The 18131-nt window shown below is 45.0% G+C and overlaps 1 protein-coding gene across 2 annotated transcripts in view; it reads right to left on the bottom strand.

Annotated features, from left to right (window-relative positions):
* LARP4B (La ribonucleoprotein 4B) overlaps positions 1–17233 on the bottom strand; it is a gene marked incomplete at both ends in the record, with an annotated part of 42444 nt that extends 25211 nt beyond the window's left edge. The window contains 4 exons of one of the 2 annotated variants that reach the window (XM_080717261.1): positions 1717–1857; positions 2027–2174; positions 16027–16086; positions 17138–17233. In XM_080717261.1, the coding sequence (XP_080573387.1) occupies positions 1717–1857; positions 2027–2174; positions 16027–16086; positions 17138–17218 (430 nt within the window). The remainder of the gene's footprint in view (positions 1–1716; positions 1858–2026; positions 2175–16026; positions 16087–17137) is intronic. The other variant, XM_080717260.1, reaches the window with a different exon arrangement.
* Between the last annotated feature and the right edge of the window lie 898 nt (positions 17234–18131).

The following is an 18131-nucleotide window of genomic DNA, read 5'->3' as shown; positions in this document are numbered from 1 at the left end:
ACAAAGGGAATTAAAGCTGGATGCAAGAAGTAATGCGCTGGGTAATAGCAGCAGAGTAAGAGGGGTATGAGGACACATGGAGGAGTCACGAGTAATAAAGAGGTCAATGGGGTCGCTCAGCCCGTGCTTGTTACCCTCTCCACTCCGCGCCACTTGTTACCAGGGCCCACAGAGGCAGAGGGGAGGCGAGTTTTCTCTCATCCTAGCATCTCGACTCAGCACTGCCTTTAGTTAGAATCGCCTCAGTGACATAAAACCAGCACGCAATAGGCCTTTTCTACTAGGTCCCCATTAGTCAACTTAGAGAGCGATTCCTTCCACACGTTTGCCCGTCCCGCTCCAGTAATCAGCGCGGCCTGTCTAGGTTAAGCCAAAACCAACACTGGGGAGCGCTCACCTTCACACTGCCTGTGGGACTGCTACATCAGTCCACACCTGAACCCCAGAGGAGGATTCATCTCTTTTCCTTGTTCTATTATTTTTCATCATCTAAAAAGAGCTTTAAGTGTGCCTTTTACAAAGAACCAACTTCTTTGGAATTTAAACTTCTAGGGAATGAAATGACATCACTTTGTTTTTGATGGCGTTACCTATATTTCACTTTTTATAACTTCTGACCCCAGTCTGAGATTTAGATCATTTAGTTATAATATTTACATTACTATCAACTCTTTTTACTTTTCTGCCATTAGAATTTGCCCCCCATACTGTGCCTTTCTATTTTTTCTTCGTTTGAAATCTCTTTTATATAACTAACATTCTTTCCCATTGCCATTAAAAAGTCTAATCAATCCCAATGACTACGATTTATCTCCGTTTTTTTCATTTCCAGGTCAATGACCACTCAGTACTGGGTCAAGGTAAATTACGTTCTACTATGCAGCAAAACCATGAGACTGTTACGCACTAGCGCTTCCTCATGTAGATCTAGGAAACTGCTTAAGTGGAAGTGTAATTCACTTTAAACAAATTCAAGATGGCCAATCTGTATTTACAAGAAAGCAACATTAGATTTGCTTCCTTTATAAATATTTGTTTGAGCTGGGCGTTGGGGCACACGATTGTAATCCCAGTACTTGGGAGGCTGAGACAGGAGGATCGCTATTCACAGCCTGTCTTAGCTACTAAGTGAGGCCCTCCGCAACTTAGAGAGACCCATTTCAAATTAAAGAATAAAAATTAGGGCTGGGGGTGTAGCTCAGAGGTAGAAGGAGCTGGGTTCAATCTCCAGCACCGCAAAATAATAATAATAATAATAATAAGTAAATAAATACTTGTTTGATTCATTTGACCAAATAAGTATTTAAAGCAGGAAGCTACACTGGTCCTACACTCTCCACAATGCATTCCCCACCAGGGTGTCTCATCTCGGCAGCCACGTGAGAGTGGGGTTAAAGAATTAACGGAGAAGACAAAATGTACACTTTTAAGCCGGGCGTGGTGGCACATGCTTGTAATCCCTGCACTTGGGAGGCTGAGACAGGAGGATCACGCAGGCTCGAAGCCAGCCTCAGCTGGCTTAAGAGACCCTGTTTCCAGATAAAATATAAAATAGGTCTGGGAATGTAGCCCGGAGATAGAAGGCCCCTGGGTTCCATCCTCAGTACCACCAAAAAAAAAAAGTACACTTTTAGGAAAATTTTTAATAAGCTAAATAAAAATAAACAAATGTAAAAGCCCACAGTTCATAAGAAAACAGACTCAGAGCAGCCTTACCCGTCTCACTGTTTTCGGGCAGAGATCCGTACTCCGAGGGGCCCGGGGGCCAGGGGCTCACGTCTGCCTGGCCCGCAGCCTGCGAATCTGGCAGCCCCGCATCCTCGTGGCTTTTGTCACCATCACCGCTGGCATCCAATCCTGTAATTGCAATTTGATCCCGAGTTAGGAGAATAACTTTCCCTTAAATCAAAACAAAACGTATACTTGTAACTACTTAATTTCTTTAACTGGACTGTAAAGGAGCCTCGGGTTGTAAGTGCTTGGTAAGGAAAGCAAAGGCCGGAGAACAGGGCCGGCTGGGACTCACCCTGCTGGCCACAGTCCGCGCGGTGGCCGGGCGCCTCCTCCCACGCAGCACTCACGCCAACAGCTGCACTACTTGCTTCCAAATGTAGCATGTGAGTCCCCCATACTTTTGCATTAGGGTTCAGCTCCGAAACCTTAGTTGTTGGTACCTAGGGGAAATTGGTGTATTTGAATCCAAACGTCAAACAAGCACAACTTTACTTATTAGTGTAGAGTCAATGCATCTATGTTAAAAAAAAAAAAAAAAGTAGCCTAAAAAGGCCATCCCTATCTATTTACACATACCTTTGGGATGAATCAGGTTTCAAAAGTAACAAAGGCGGAAGCAGTCAGAACCCGCCCTTAGATTCCTAGGTTCCTCCTAAGCCCAAGGCTCACATATGCTAGAATGACAGACACAGCCCTGCCCCATGGAGACTTCAGTGTCCCACAAACTATCATTATAACAACTGGTGATCCACTAGACTAATACAACAAATCATAATTCACAGGTTTGCAAATACGAATAGCGTAGATGGATAAAATCTTAATTATAAAGTTCCAAACACTCACATAAGCAAAAGATAGAGAAATGACAGCTTGTCCTAGGAACAAGGCCTCTGACGGGCCTGTCAGCTGTGCAGGGTGAGAAAGCTGGGCGTCCACTGTGAAGGCAATGAACCACCACGCTTCATTGGGGCTGCTCCTTCCCATCCCTAAGAGCTTCAGCATCACCTCCAGCGCTTCCCCCCTGTGAGCATTAACCCACAGGTATTTGCCCTCCGAGCCACACCCTCAACCCCATTTTATTGTTTTACTTTGAAACAGGGCCTCACTAAGTAGCTGAAGCTGGCCACGAAGCTAGCCACGAAGCTGTAATCCTCTCGTCTCAACCGCCCAAATACTGGGATGACACGCATGTGCCCCACACCCAGCCCTTTAGAGCTTCTTAATAACAAAACCTCTCAGTCTTTCCGCAGTGGAAGCTGGAGATTCCTGGGCTGCTACTCCGGGGTTTTCCCGTGCACCCTCCACTGGTGATGCTGGGGTTTGAGCCCAACTCTGCTGTGGATGGGTATGCGTGTGGGGTTAGTTATGGAAGCGAGCCCCACAGGCCTCACCTTACAGGGTTGCCGAAGGCTGGCACCTAGAGCACTCAGCACAGTGCCCGGCATTATGGGTCACACTCATAAGCTAATCAGCAGTTATCACAATGAGGCGCTTCAGTGCTACACTATGATGGTCCTCCGTTCAAAGTTAGCATTGGCCAGGTGTGACAGTGCACACTTGTGAGCCTAGGTACCTGGGAGGCTATGGGTTCAAAGACCACCTCGGCAACGTAGCCAACCTAACAAGGCCATTTCCAAAAAAGTAAAAAATGAGCTGGAGTGTGGCTCAGAAGTTCAGTCCTCAACACCAAACACACACGCACGCACGCATGGATACACATCCTCCCAGCCCAGCCCATTTCTTGGAGCTAAAAAGATGAAATTCCTCCAGGAGCCTGAACGCCCACGTGATCACAAATCACAGCTCTTGGACCATGTCTACTCAAGAGGACCCACTGCTGCCTCTAGACACACAGCGCCACTGCTCCTCCCTCCGCCCGTCCAGAACGCCCATGTGGCTCACTCCTTCACTTCCTCTATGGACCTTAAAAGCCCGTTAAGAGCCCCCTACTATGCACATACTTTGCATTTCCATTTTCCTGATATATGTCTGGCTTTCTTCTGCTTATAAAACTTGAAACCCAGGGTCTAAAGGAAACTCAAATGTCGCAGAGGCCGCTGCTTACGAATTCTAACTCCAATTTCCCACCACAATTCCTTAGTCTATCAACAAACCTAGACAATTACTTGCTTTTCAAGCACACCACCAGCCACACATGGTGAAGAGCTACTGAAGGATGGGGAGCGGGTTGGTCAGCGCCACAATGAACTATCCAGGAAACATGGAGCTATCAAATTAAAAATTAGACTAATCCACATTGGCCCAGTTCATGAAACTGGCGGTGAAAAGCATAAAACTATTCCTGAAACTTGGAGCACAAGGCTTGCGGGAAAACAATATATATGGTCCTGTTCTGAAAGCAACTCATTTACTGTTCTAGTCACTGGGCAATAATTAAAACATCATGCTCACGAAATGAGTACCTGTCTGGAATTCTATTTACTTTTTAAAGTACTGATGATGGAGAAAAGAACAGGGTTCTCCTCCTTCAGAATATTATAATCAAGAAAACACTGATTCTTCAATTTCCCTTCTTACTTAATGCCCAGTTCGCCTCTGGCTTCAGCTTCTGCACACGACTGTCTCCCTCTTCTCCCTCCTCCACGCACCCCTAACAAGCACGTGCAGCGGACTCGCTGGCAGTGCCAAGGAGACAGACGCCCCAGGGCAGGGGAGGTCCAGACACGCCTCTCGTACACGCTCCTGCACCAGCTGTGTCTCTCCCACCTGTTTTGTTTGACAACGATCCCTCCACTCTCCTGTGCACTTGCACAGATGGCCTTTTCTGACTAGGTCCAGTTCTCCTCCTGGCACCCAACAGCACACAACCGAGTTTCCTAGTTCAGTTGCACTCCATCCACTCACTGGACTCTTCATCTCACTACATATGACTCATACTTTGAATTCCTAACACCAACTAACATTAATCTTTTCCATTTAAGCATTTGCATTACCAATACCTGCTCTGTAGATTATGCACCATCCTGGCTGGGAGTAGCTGTGAGCAGCCCTTGAAAGCTGCTAGCGCTCAGCACCCTCGGTGTCCCAGGGCGTCTGGCTAGAATGTATCTGCTGTCCATCCACTCCTGGGTGGCAGCCACCATGGACCTCTGCTCACCATGCATTGCTAATGCCCAGAACTTAGCAAGGAGGTGCTCGGGGAATAACACTGAATGAATCACTATGTAGTGACGTAATAACACGAGAAATGGTATTTCTCACTATCTGACAACTTGTGCAAGGTTTTATGGCACAAATTAATGGGAGCCCACCCTCAAGGAAGTAAATAAATCCAAGTCAAGCATCAAAAGTTTAGCACAATTTTAAGCAGTCAACAGTACTGAATACACACCATAACAAGGAGAGCTGGGAACATCCAAAGCGCCGACATGGCTCAGTCTCACTCACTGACACGCCAACTGCCGCCGGGGCCGACTGCAGTCCACACACTACCCATGCTGAGACAATGCCAGCCCAGTGATGAGAGTGCTAGCTGCCCCGTGTCACAAATAAAAAGGCAGGCAGAGAAAGTAACGTGCCCCCAGAATAATGGTGATAATGGTGATTACAAAATTGTTTTATAGTGAAACACAATTAAGTATACAAAGAAAATCATTTTCTATTATCAGTAGAAACATCAAGAATTCATTAACTTTATAATTTACATGAGAAATAGCTAAGCAAAGATCTAAATCTACCATTTTTATATTTATTTATTTATTTATTTATTTATTTATTTATTTATTTATTTGGTGGTACGACCTATTTTATACTTTTTTATTTTTGGAAACAGGGTCTCTTACGCCAGCGCGGCTGGCTTCGAACCTGCGCGATCCTCCTGTCTCTGCCTCCCAAGCGTGGGGATTACAAGCGTGCGCCACCACGCCCGGCGTCATCTGCTTATTTTTTGACTGAAGAGTGGAGCCAGGTTCTAATGCTCTAAAGAATTTCCTCTGTCTTTCATGGCAATATATTCCACTTAAAAATAATACATTAGTTCATACATTTGTAGTGTGTGTGTGTGTGTAGTGGCACTGGAGATTGAACTCAGGGACATTCTATCTATGAACTATACTCCCAGACCCTCACCCCCTTTTAAATTCTAAAATAAGAGTCTGTAACACTGCTCAGGATGGCCTCAAACCTGTGATCATACTGTCTCAGCCTCCCAAATACTAAAATTACAGGCATGTACCACCATACCTGGCCTCATACATTTGTATTCTATGACTATGAGATAGAATGAGACAGAACGACAAGTTACTGAGATGAAAACAATGTTCCATATGCACAGATTACATGCAAATACTAGAACCTTTACATAAAGGACTTAATCATTCATGAATTTTGGTGTCTTTTGGCACCATCCCCATGGCTGGTGGGATGAGTGCTAAGTCCTTTCTTTTTTTATTATTTTTATTTTTTGCGGGTCTGGGAATGGAACCCAGAGGCATTCGACCTCCAAGCTAAACCCCCTGCCCAATTTTTTTATTCTTTATTTTGAAACAGGGTCTCACTGAGTTGCGGAGGGCCTCACTAAGTAGCTGAGGCTGTCCGCGAACCATGATCCTCCGGTCTCAGCCTCCCGAATGCTGGGATTACAAGCGTGCGCCACCACGCCTGGCGTGCTAAGTCCTTTCAATTACACTGCTTCAACATGTCTGTCTTATGGGCAAGATTATTTACTGTTGTTGAATAATATTTGCATTTATTACAGAATTTCTAGAAATATGCTCAAATTTGCTGCCCACAGAATGACCTGCAAAGCCTTCTTAAAAACGAGTGGGGAAGCCCTGTCTCAGGGAGCTGAGAGCGCGCTCCATGCTGATCCTAAGAACCATAGAACCAAGATTTTAAAGCCAGTTCAAAGTAGCAAATTTTACCTGCCTTACACACATGCAAAATAAAGCCTGGATTTAAAATGTTTATATTCTAAGCCAGGCATGGTGGCACACATGTGTGATTCCAGTATTTGGGAGGCAAAGACAGAAGGATCTCAGATTTGAAACCAGTCTCAGCAATTTAGTAAGACCCTGTCTCAAAAAAAAAAAAAAAATAATAATAATAATAGAGCTTGGGATATAGCTCAGAGGCAAAATGCCCAAGGTTCAATCCCCACAAAAAGAAAAAAAATAAAGTTCAAATTCTTCAAGTGTGACTTAACATCATCAGTAGGTTCAAGCACTCACTGAAACACGTCCCTGCCCATGTGAGGAGATGCTGCCAACGCCCCTGCCACACTTAGGCGGAGGAGACAGCGGCTGTGGGTCCAGAGAGCAGCAGAGTGGGGTAAGGCCATGAGCAGCCCTGCGTTAGTGCCAATGCCAGTTCACACACAAACTCTGGCTTACACATGCCAACAGGGGCTCACTCTCCAATTCAGAAAGGGTTAAGTTGATGAGATGTAGACTCACAGCCTTATGTAAGCATTCAAACAACTGTCCATTGTTTAGAATGAAGCTTCATTAATTTTAAGTTAAAAGCAACCAAAAGGTACAAAACTCCCACTTCACAACACACCAGTGAGCACTGGTAAGACATACTTACTAACTGCGTGCATCTACTTTGCCATCCCCAAAGAATACCGTCCTCCGACACCGGCAGCTGACATGGCGTCTGTTCCAGAAGTGAAAACGAAGCATTTTCTAAGTCCTGCGGCTTGCTGTGTGCATCCTCACCAAGCACACGCTCATCTCCTACCGCGCGGTTTGTGACATTAGTCCAGAGAAAGCCCACGTGACATCCAACACAGCCATTTGCAACTCTTTCTGGAAATATCTGACCTGCCACCCCTCCCACTGGGTAAAAGGAAAATTCATTCAAACAGTGGGAGAAACCTGGGAAACTCTGGCAGTTCACTTCTGGGGGATCTTCAGATATGTCTAAGATATCTTCTGCAAGTGATAAAACTTGATCAGTACTTGGAACTACAATTTCTTTGCTATCAAGTGGGATGGCAGAATTCGTGTGGGGTGCATCAGAAGAGTTAGCTGTATACCCATCCCTCTGGGTGGGGTCAACATTAACCAAACAAGAATGCCTGTTAGGAGTGTCTTCCAATTCCATTTTTTTAAAGGTCACCCTGGAATTTCTCACGAAATGCATTTCACCGTTTAAGGCAGGTTCTTTAATCGTAGACTTGGCATTTCTTTGTCTGACATGGTTTGCATGTCCAGCTGTCCCACATGGACCTCCACAGTCAATAATGTTAGTGACAATATTGTCTTTCTCCAAATAAAATTTCTCTTGTTCTTCACATGCTAGTTTGGGCTTACTCAACTCTGACACATTATCAAGGGCATCAGAAACTTCAGTAGTTGATCGAGAGTAAATCTGTTTCAGTTTTGGGTTTTTGCAACAGTTTTCAAGAGAGCTTTTCTCTGCTACTTTTGACGTCTTTGTAAGTGAATTTGAAGTCTGGCTGAAAGCTGGGGTAGCATTAAGCTCTTTATCTCTATATTCATTTTCTCTTTGAGTGTCACAACTTTTTTCTGCTTGAAGAGTTTCAAGATCAGGACTTTCCGTTATACCCGAACTAACACAAGGCAGTCCACCCTCACTGGGCACTGCCGTGCACTCTTCGACCCCCGTGCCCCAATCCCAGGTTGTTCTGGAGCCTGACTCCCCATCTCCTACCCCTCTGCTTGTCCCCCTAGACTGAGCTTCCTGCGGGTCCTTCCCAGACCTCGGAGGCCCACTCGGCCGGCCAGGTGACACACCGACTGAGCTCTTCAAGCCTTCATCACCTTCTTTCTCCTCATGCAGGCCTGTTTCTGTTTCTTCTTTCCCAATACAGGTAAAATCAGGCGTAGAGGACACAAAGGTACCCTGAAGAGACCTGGAGTGATCACATGGCTCATCACTCGGGGACACTCCCTGTGAAGTCCTAACACTCGGGGACACTCCCTGTGAAGTCCTAACACTCGGGGACACTCCCTGTGAAGTCCTAACACTCGGGGACACTCCCTGTGAAGTCCTAACACTCGGGGACACTCCCTGTGAAGTCCTAACACTCGGGGACACTCCCTGTGAAGTCCTAAGCTCCGAGCTGCCTGTCTTCTGGACTGCCTCCCTCGCGTCTGACTTACTCTTCCTGTGAGGTAAATCACAGGTCTGCGTCTGAGCTTTGTCTACCTTGCTACCTGCCTGACGCCAACGTTTCAACTCAGGGGCTTTTCTGCCGTGACCCTTGGGCTCCAGAACACCGGCTCTCTCTGAACCGCGTTGAGATGGCAGCGGCCGCCCTCCTCTGCCTGCATGCCGAGGGCTCTGGGCTCCCGCGCTGTTTCCCCCTGGCTGCTGCTCCAGCATCAGCACTGGCCCAGGGAGGGGTGCAGAACCTTGGCTGCCCAGTCTGCCCAGAGATACTTCTCTGAGATTAGCACTAACTGGAAGATACTCATTTCCAGAGTTCTCTGAATTGATCCCAAACCTTTTGGCATTTAAATTACTTCTATCTAGACCAAAGGAAAGAATGCCACCCAACCTGTTAACATCAACATGGGAGTACTCATTGTCCTGTCGGGCCTTCACAGAGTGGTTTTCCCCTTCCTTTTTAGAGGTCCCACTCCCATCAACACTGACTGCCGCCTCAGGCCCAGCGTCCTCCTCAGGCCCAGCGTCCTCCTCGTCAGCATGTGAAGTGCCTTCAGGTAGATGAGTAGATGGATCATGCGCCTGACTTCCTATTCCTGAAGGATGGCTCTCTCCTTCCACAGGGACGGCACACACGCACTTCAGTGACTCACTGTCTGTCTTAATATTTAGTAGGCCAGTGCTATGTAATGTACAGCTTTCTGTGTGATCTTTAGGAAACGGGGTATAAGCTTTTGGCCTTAGCCACTCAGCCTGTGGGTTATCAGTGCTTGCTTGAGAAGGCAGATCGCTGGTGATTAAAAGCTCAAAGCTAGGTTCCAGCTTCTTACTAAGTATCTCCTTGGTTTCTTCCGGACCACGCCTGCCCTGGAGTGACAGCTCTCCCGGCGGCAGCTGTACCTCTCCTGCCCCTCGCATGGCATGTGAGCCTGAACATTCATCCCTGTTATCTGGAGGCTGACCCACTGTGCGGAGCCCCTCAGAGGTAACAGCTGAATGGCATTCTTCTCCTGCAGCTGCTGTGTCCAGGGGAATGCACAGCTCCTCGTCCACGTTCAGGCAGTCGGGATCTATGACACAAATACTATAAAACTCGCTCTCTCTCAAACTCTCATAGGGTTTGTCACCAGGGCAAATAGGGTTTGCATCTTGCATTCCTCTGCTGAACACATCTGATGAGTTATAATCAGGAACACCAATGGCTTGAACATTTACCAATTCTTTCCCTACAGAGTCCTTACAAGTGGCCAGGTAACCACTCTGGTGGCCAGTTCCAGAAGCTCCCCTCTGAAGGCCCTGGTCAGAGTGTGCCGGAACACACGGGAGCGGCTGGCCATCTTCAGGACCGCCTTCTCTGTCCTCACGCATGCACAGTGGGTCACAGACACTCTCTGAATTCTGCCTGGCAACAGCAACATCCGAATTCTCACCCCCACCTGCACTTCCACACGGAGTTAAGAACTTATATGCTGAGGAGGAGGCAGAGCCCGATGTCTGCCGCGGCCCTTGCTCCCGCGTGTGCCCAGGCCTCGTACAAACCCCAGTCCACGCACTCTCGCACGCCACTGCGCCGCTGGCTCCGCTTCCAACATTGTGGAGCTCTGCGCCTTCAAGGGCATGAAATAACGAAGACAAAGTTGTACTTATCTGGTTCTCCGGTTCCGTCTCTGCCACAGAGCTGTGCAACAGGCCGGTTTTCTCACTGTCATTGTCGCTACTTAATTCCTTGCTGAAGCAACAACCCATGTTCAAGAGTTCGGAAACTCACATTACCACGCTTGTCCTTTTCTGCGCCTCTACAATGCACCTCACACTAACTTGCTGTGGTTTCTTAGGAGCCAAAAATAACTCCTTGCACAGCAGTCACATGTTCCTGCCACTCAACCCAAAGCCTCAGTACAACAGCATCTGTGCGCCGCCGCACACTCCAAGTGCTGGGCGCAAACAGCCATGGGCCAAAGGATCAGAAGGGTGGGGGAAGCAACGTGGTTTTTAAATTTTTCATAATTCATAAAAAAACCCTAAAATCATCTCAGGCAAAATCAGAATTATCACACTTCTAGTTTATCTATAGTGTTTCTGTGTTTTCTGTATTATGTTTCATGGTAAAATGACAACCATAAAAGTTATTTTCTAAATCCTTTAACAAAAATTTGTTCCTTAAATTTGTCCCTAGAAAGTAGTTCCTTCAAACTTATAGCTATTGCTGGTGCAGGCTTACGATCCTGTAATTCCGGCACTCAGGAGACCGAGATGGGAAGATCCGAGTTCCTAGGCCAGTCTTAGCAACTTAGTGAGCCCATTTCAACATAAATGTATGCATGCACGTGCGTGCGCGCGCGTACACACACACACACACACACACACACACACACACACACACACACGGTTAGGGGTGTAGCTCAGAGATAGAAAAGGAAAAGAAATATTTGTGGGTATTTATTAAGGAAAGACTGCTACTTCTATCAGGCATAAAAATGGAAAGTATCAAGAGATGATTTTGAAGTCTTTATAGTGAAATGACAAGTTGTCTAAGCTTTGCTTTAAAATACTCCAGAACAATGGACGCAGCAGTGCACACCTGCGGCTGAGGCAGGAGAATGGCAGGCTCGGGGAAGCTTACTAAGACTCCATCTCAAGACAAGTTTCAAACAGGGCAGAAGACAGCTGGGCATGGTAGTGTGTGCCTATGTCTCAGTACTTGGGAGGCTGAGAAGGAATGACAACAGGTTCAAGCTTAGCTTCCACAGCTTAGCAAGACCCTGTTTCAAAGTAAAAAAATAAAACAGGGCAGGAGGTGTAGCTCAGAGGTAGAATGCCCCTCTGGGTTCAATCCCTAGTACCATAAAAAAATTAATTAAAAAAAAAAGAGCTGTGGAGGCCAGGCACAGTGGCGCACACCTGTAATACCATCTACTCAAGAGGCTGAGGCAGGAGGACCATGAGTTTCTGAGGCTAGCTTGGGCACCTCAGCAAGACCTGTCCGTAGGTAAAATAAAGAGGCTGAGGGTGGAGCTTAATGGTAGAGTGTCCCTGGGTTCAATTCCCAATACCAAAGACAAAAGGAAAAGGAAAAGTACACCTAAGAACAGGCCGGGAATATTGTTCACACACAAGATCCTAGAATGCACAAGTCCCTGGTTTCAATACCCACCAACACAAACACAGCACTCCAGATGCAAAAAGATTAGTGTTTTTGTATAGAAAACAGGCTTTAGGTATTTTCATGGAAATTCAAGATTTCTGATTAAATTTATAGCTGCTTTTTTTTTTTTTTTTTTTTTTTGGTGGTACTGGGGTTCCTGGAAGCCCTTCTACCTCCGGGCTACACTCCCAGACCTATTTTATATTTTTGAAACAGGGTCTCTTACGCCAGCGTGGCTGGCTTCGAACCTGCGTGATCCTCCTGTCTCCGCCTCCCAAGCGTGGGGATTACAAGCGTGCGCCACCACGCCCGGCCTATAGCTGCTTTTTAAGATATAGAACTATAACAGTTAATGTGAATGACTAGTTAATATCCCTTTGTTTGATGAAGAGTGAACCCAGAGGCATTCTACTTCTGAGCTATACCCCCAACCCTATTTTTCTTATATTTTTCTTAACAGGGTCTCAAGCTGGGCATGGTGGTGCATACTTCAAATCCCAGTGCTTGAGAGGGTAAGAGAGGGGATCACAGGCCAGCCTCCACTACTTAGTGAGGCCCTCTGCAACTTAGCAAGACTCTAGTTTAATATCTAGGGTAGGGAGTGTAGCTCCACAGCAGAATGCCCCTGGGTTCAACCCCCAGTACCACCAAAAAAAAAAAAAAAAAAAAAAAAAAAAAAAAAAAAAAAGAGAAAAAGAAAAAACAAAGGGACTACAAGTGGGCGCTACGATACCCGGCTTAATGTCATTTTAGTTTCCTGCTTGGGGGGGGGGGGTACCGGGGATTGAACCCAGAGTTGTTCTACCTCCAAGCTACTTCCTTCCGCAGCCCTATTTTTTCTCATTTTGAATGAGTTGCAGAGACTGTCCTTGAACCTGCGATCCTCCTGTCTCAGCCTCCCAAGTACTGGGCTACTAGAGTGTGCTGCTACGCCTGGCTGTATACTTTTAATTTAATGAATGAATGGATTCAAGCTTTCTGATCTATCTTTAGAGGAGCTCTAAAATATTATTCTACTAAGATCATTCTTACTGAAGCCCAGTGTAGTAATATGCAGAAGAGTTAGATTTCCAACATCAGCTTTTAAGTTTCATTAGAAATGATGACTCCATATCCTTCTTCCCAGGAGGTTTTTTATTTTTATTTTTTGAGGTACTGGGGATGGAACCCAGGGACATCCTACCTCCGAGCTACACCCTCAACCCTATATTTAATTTTTTTTTTTTTTGAAACAGGGTCTCACTGAGTTGCAGAGGGCCTCACTAAGTAGCTAAGGCTGTCAGCAAAGTACAACCCTACCAACTCAGCCTCTCAAATGCTGGGATTACAAGCGTGCACCACCATGCCCAGCTCTCAGGAGATAATTTATCATAAACACTTCTACCTAATGTTACTTGCCCCTTCAACATTAACACATATATTCCTATCTCACACTTGCTGTCCATTGATGGTAAAATGCAAACGATTATTAGAAGAGAATATGACTTTGAGGCCACAGAAATCACTCAAGGGAAAATCAAGCAACTTGGCTGCAAAGTGCACAGCTCAAGCAGCAAGGTTTACAACCAGAGTCCCTAAATGGACTCCTGCAGGAACACAAAACTGAGTAAGTGGTCTTTGCTGCAGATGGATTTTATGGCCCTGACAGGTAAGGTAAAGGACCTTTAAATAAATGGCAGTGTTGCCAAATGCCAGCTGTCAATGTTTCGTCTGCAAAAGGAGATTCCTGCAATGTGGCCCGTGGCAGAATGGCTGTCACCTCAACTTGAGCATCCTCAAAGCTGCTGTCCTGATCCTCAGCGCCTACTCTCCCTGCGCATGCTCCTTCCATCTACGCTCGAATGCTACTGCCTGCAGTGCAACTGCTCCCGAAGCTCTGCCCACTGCCCTGCTTGTGCTGTCCCTTGGAACTGGTCGGCTGGGGCCACAGCTGCTGGCCCGCTTGCCCAGGTCTCACACCAACGGGCCGCCCTAAACTGTGCTTCAGCTGACTGTGCCTTCCCAGGTTTCTTTCCAGTTTCCAGTTCATCTTTCTCTCTCTCTATAAATGCAGAGAGGTTTAACACAAATTTAGAACATCAAAATTATCTGTACAACATGCTTCAAAATCAGTATTCCCTTATGTCAAGGTTAGAACATTCAAAACGGACCCCCTTTACCAGAGAGAAAATGAAGTGCTTCTTTTGTAGACACAACCCTATATCAACCTTCCTGCTTCCATGTCTATGCTCACTCTATAAATAAATTAATTTCACACAAAATACAACGTTGCCTGTTGCAGTAGGGCTATTAATAGACACATGTATCTCATGCTAATCTTCAAACAACCTCTCAGAGCTACTAACTGCCTGCTACTAAACACAAAGCCCAGAGCCAGCTATAGAAGTGGACAGAACACACAAAGGCGAGTTCACAAAGACAGAAATACATTAGTGATTGCCAGGAGGTAATGGGTTGCGGGTGTACTTCAGGGGCTCATTTCCAGCACCACACACACACACACACACACACACACACACACACACACACACACACGAGATTAATAATCCAACCTCTCAAGCAGAGCGTGATGGTGTACATTCGTAATCCCAGTACTTGGGAGGCTAAGACAGGAGGATCACAGGTTCAAAGCCAGCCCCAGCAATTTAGCAAGGCCCTCCACAACTTTAGTGAGACCCTGTTTCCAAATATGAAATAAAATTGGGTTTAGCTCAGAGGTAAAGTGCCTCTGGGTTCAATCCCCAGTGCCAAATAAATAAGTAAGTAATCCAACCTCTCCTTTAATTTATATGTGAGCTAGTTATTTGGGAAAATAGATGAGGCCCACTCTAATTTCTTTTAAAGATTTATAAGTAGTGGGACTCTCATCAACCTATAGAGACCCATTTCAAAATAAAAATAAAAAATAGGGCCGGGCAGAGTGGTGCATGCTTATAGTCCCCACGCTTGCGAGGCAGAGAGAAGAGGATTAAGCAGGTTCGAAGCCAGCCTGGCTGGCTTAAGAGATGCTGTTTAAAAATAGGTCTGGGAGTGTAGCCTGGAGGCAGAAGGGTTTCCAGGAACCCCAGTACCATTAAAAAAAAAAAAAAAAAAAGGCATGGGTGTAACTCAGAGTAGAATACACCTGGGTTCAGACCCCAGTACCACACAAGAAAAAAAAAGATTTATAGGATAACTGACCTTGGGATATGCTACATGCATTTGACACATGTACATACAAGTGGTAAAAAGCAAGACTAAAAAACCAATGGATTTCCATTTTCTCATTCTTTGGTTACTTACTATTTGACTTGTGTGCTCAAAAGAACAAAGGCATTTGAGCACAGTGACCCATTCCTATAATCCCAGTAGGAGACTGAGACAAGAGGATTGCAGGTTCAAGACCAGCCTTTGCAACTTAACAAGACTCTCAACAACCTAGCAAGACCACGTTTCAAAATAAAAACGAAAAAGGGCTGGAAGTGTAGTTGAAAGGTAGAATTCTCCTGGGTTCCATCTCTAATACAAAAAAAGTTAAAGAAATAAAAAGCTAGAGCCAGGATCACCGTTTCAAAGCCAGCCTCAGCTACTTAGCAAGGCTCTCAGCAACTCAGTGCAATTCTGTTTTCAAATAAGAAATAAAATTGGGCTGGGAATATAACTTGGAAGTAGAATGCCTCAGGGTTCAATCTCCAGCACACACACAAAAGTAAAGCTAAGTAAGCATATTTATCTGGTAGATTAACACTTAACCATTAAAAATGTGGAAGACGTCTGAGAGTAAAGCAATCCACTGAGCCCCAGGCCGCCTGTTAACTGTACACACAGACAACAGGCACAACTGACCAACTGACACTGTGTGTGTAAAGCACTAACGTACGTCTACACTGCACACTCCTGAGGACGAGCACGACCACCCCAGGGCCTGGCAATGCGTCTCTCCATCACCTTGCTAAAAAACAGCTACGTTTTCTATTTTTTTTTTTTTTTACAATGAACATGTGTTGGGAGGAGATATATGTACATCTCAGTGGTGACTAAATAATCTATGGTTAATCTCAGAGACAAATTACCTGACTCAAAGGTGGGATGGAACTTGTTTGAGAAGTGGTTTGAGATATAGGACCATTCATCTGTAAAATTGAAAATATCAAAGATACCATCAGTATATATATAATACTTTTTTCTTATCCCAATAATTAAGCCAAACCAAACTTACTTTAAAATGCATATTTACATGACAAAGAAATTCATAAACTTGTAAAATAATCAGGAGAATAGAGTCCTTAAAACATATTTTGAAATACGAACTGCATATTATCAGCAAGATTCTTTGTAGTTTCAATGGAAAACTAAGTTACTTTTCCCCATTTAGGAACTTTAAATATTATTACTTGAGATGATAAATGAAGGTAATCAAAATAAAAAATTTATAATAAAATCCTAATTAACTCTTTAAATATGCTTTACTAAAATGACTAACACTAGTAAAGTATTAAAACCACATCATCTCCTTGATTTAAAGTACAAAGCAGAATGATAACTACCTTTCTTTTCTTTATCACCCAGTACTTATAGTTCCTTCTATAAGATACCCAGACATTTTTCAAACTGAAGAGTTTCAGGACACAGCCCCCCCCCCCCCCCGCACCAAAAAATGCACCTTGGCTTGTGAGAAAACAGGAGAATCAGGCCACAGCAAATAGAAAATTCCCCCTACCTTTTCTCCCTTGGAGTGTGCCATAATACCCAATTGACCCTCTCCTGAAAATGGGTCCTAAGACTCTCATCCCACTCAAGGAAAGGAATGTCACACGGGTGTCAAGGAGATCTAACAAACAGGCCCGTTTAAGTTCTCCCCCATTTATTACCATTAGATGCTACCCCCTTTGGTCCAAACATGCTTCTCCAAAACTATCCACTTCTGTATCAGTCTTAGCATAAATACAGTCTTCTCTGTAGTTTTTATTTCTATGTCATGTAAACTTATTACTAAATATATGTGTGTGCTTTTCTCTTGTTTATCTGTCTTTTGTTATAAAGGTCTCAGCAATAAACCTTGGAAGGGTGAAAAATTCCTTTTCCTCTCTGTATGTAGATCCTATGATTTCCTTCTCATGTCTCATGTAGAGCCCCTTAAGGAAGAGAAACGAATGCCCTGGCCTCCTTCCCAAAGACACCCACCAGATGAGAGCTGTCCTTGCCCTCCTGGACTCGCTGCGCCTGCGGTTCAGCCACAACTTTAGCGTCCTGATCAGAAGTCATGGGCTCCACTGGGAGAAGTTTAACGCTAACCTCAGGATGCTGCAAAATGACAAAGACATTTAATAGGTCATTTGAAGGGCACAGTAGGACTGATTCTTAAAATGGTATTATTAGTCTTAAAATTCTCCAATCTTCCAGGGCATGTGTTTATCCCTCTGGATTCTAAAGTAGTTTAAATAAATCTGCCCATAATGTATACCTTACTTACCAAGAAGTGTGTGTGTGTGTGTGTGTGTGTGCGTGTGTGTGTGTGTGTGCGTGTGTGTGTGTGCGTGTGTGTGTGCGCGTGTGTATGTGTGTTTTGGGGGGCTGAGTTTCTTCTTCATATAAATTTAGTGATGATGAAGATGATGATAATATTAGAAAACTTAGAAGTCATGTGCTAAGTCAAAATCCACTCATGCCAATAAATTCATGTTTGTCAAGAAACAGAAAATCAATAGGATAATATCCAAAATATAGGAGGTATGTGTAAAACTCCATAACAAAAAGCCATATAACCTAATTTTAAAGTGGCCAAAGAACCTAAGAAGTCATTTTTCCGAAGACATAAAAACGACCAAGAGGAATTTAGCGTGGCGGCGCATGCTTTTAATCAATCCCAGTACTTGGAACGCTGCAACAGGAGGATCAAAGGTTTGCCATCAGTCTCAGCAACTTGTGAGGCCCTCCTCAACTGAGTAAGATCCTGTTTCAAATTAAAGAATAAAAAACAGGACTGGGGCCAGGCGTGGTGGCGCACACTTGTAATCCCTGCACTTGGGAGGCAGAGACAGGATTGCACAAGTTCAAAGCCAGCCTTGCTGGCTGAAGAGACCCTGTTTCCAAATAAAAAATATATATATGAAAAAATAAGTGTCTGGGAGTGTAGCCCGGAGGTAGAAGGGTTTCCAGGAACCCCATATCACCTCTG

Source organism: Muscardinus avellanarius, assembly GCF_963383645.1.
Source record: "Muscardinus avellanarius genome assembly, chromosome: 20".
NCBI classification, from domain to species: domain Eukaryota; kingdom Metazoa; phylum Chordata; class Mammalia; order Rodentia; family Gliridae; genus Muscardinus; species Muscardinus avellanarius.
Note: the sequence above shows the minus strand (reverse complement) of the source record. Positions and strands in the feature narration are given on the sequence as shown.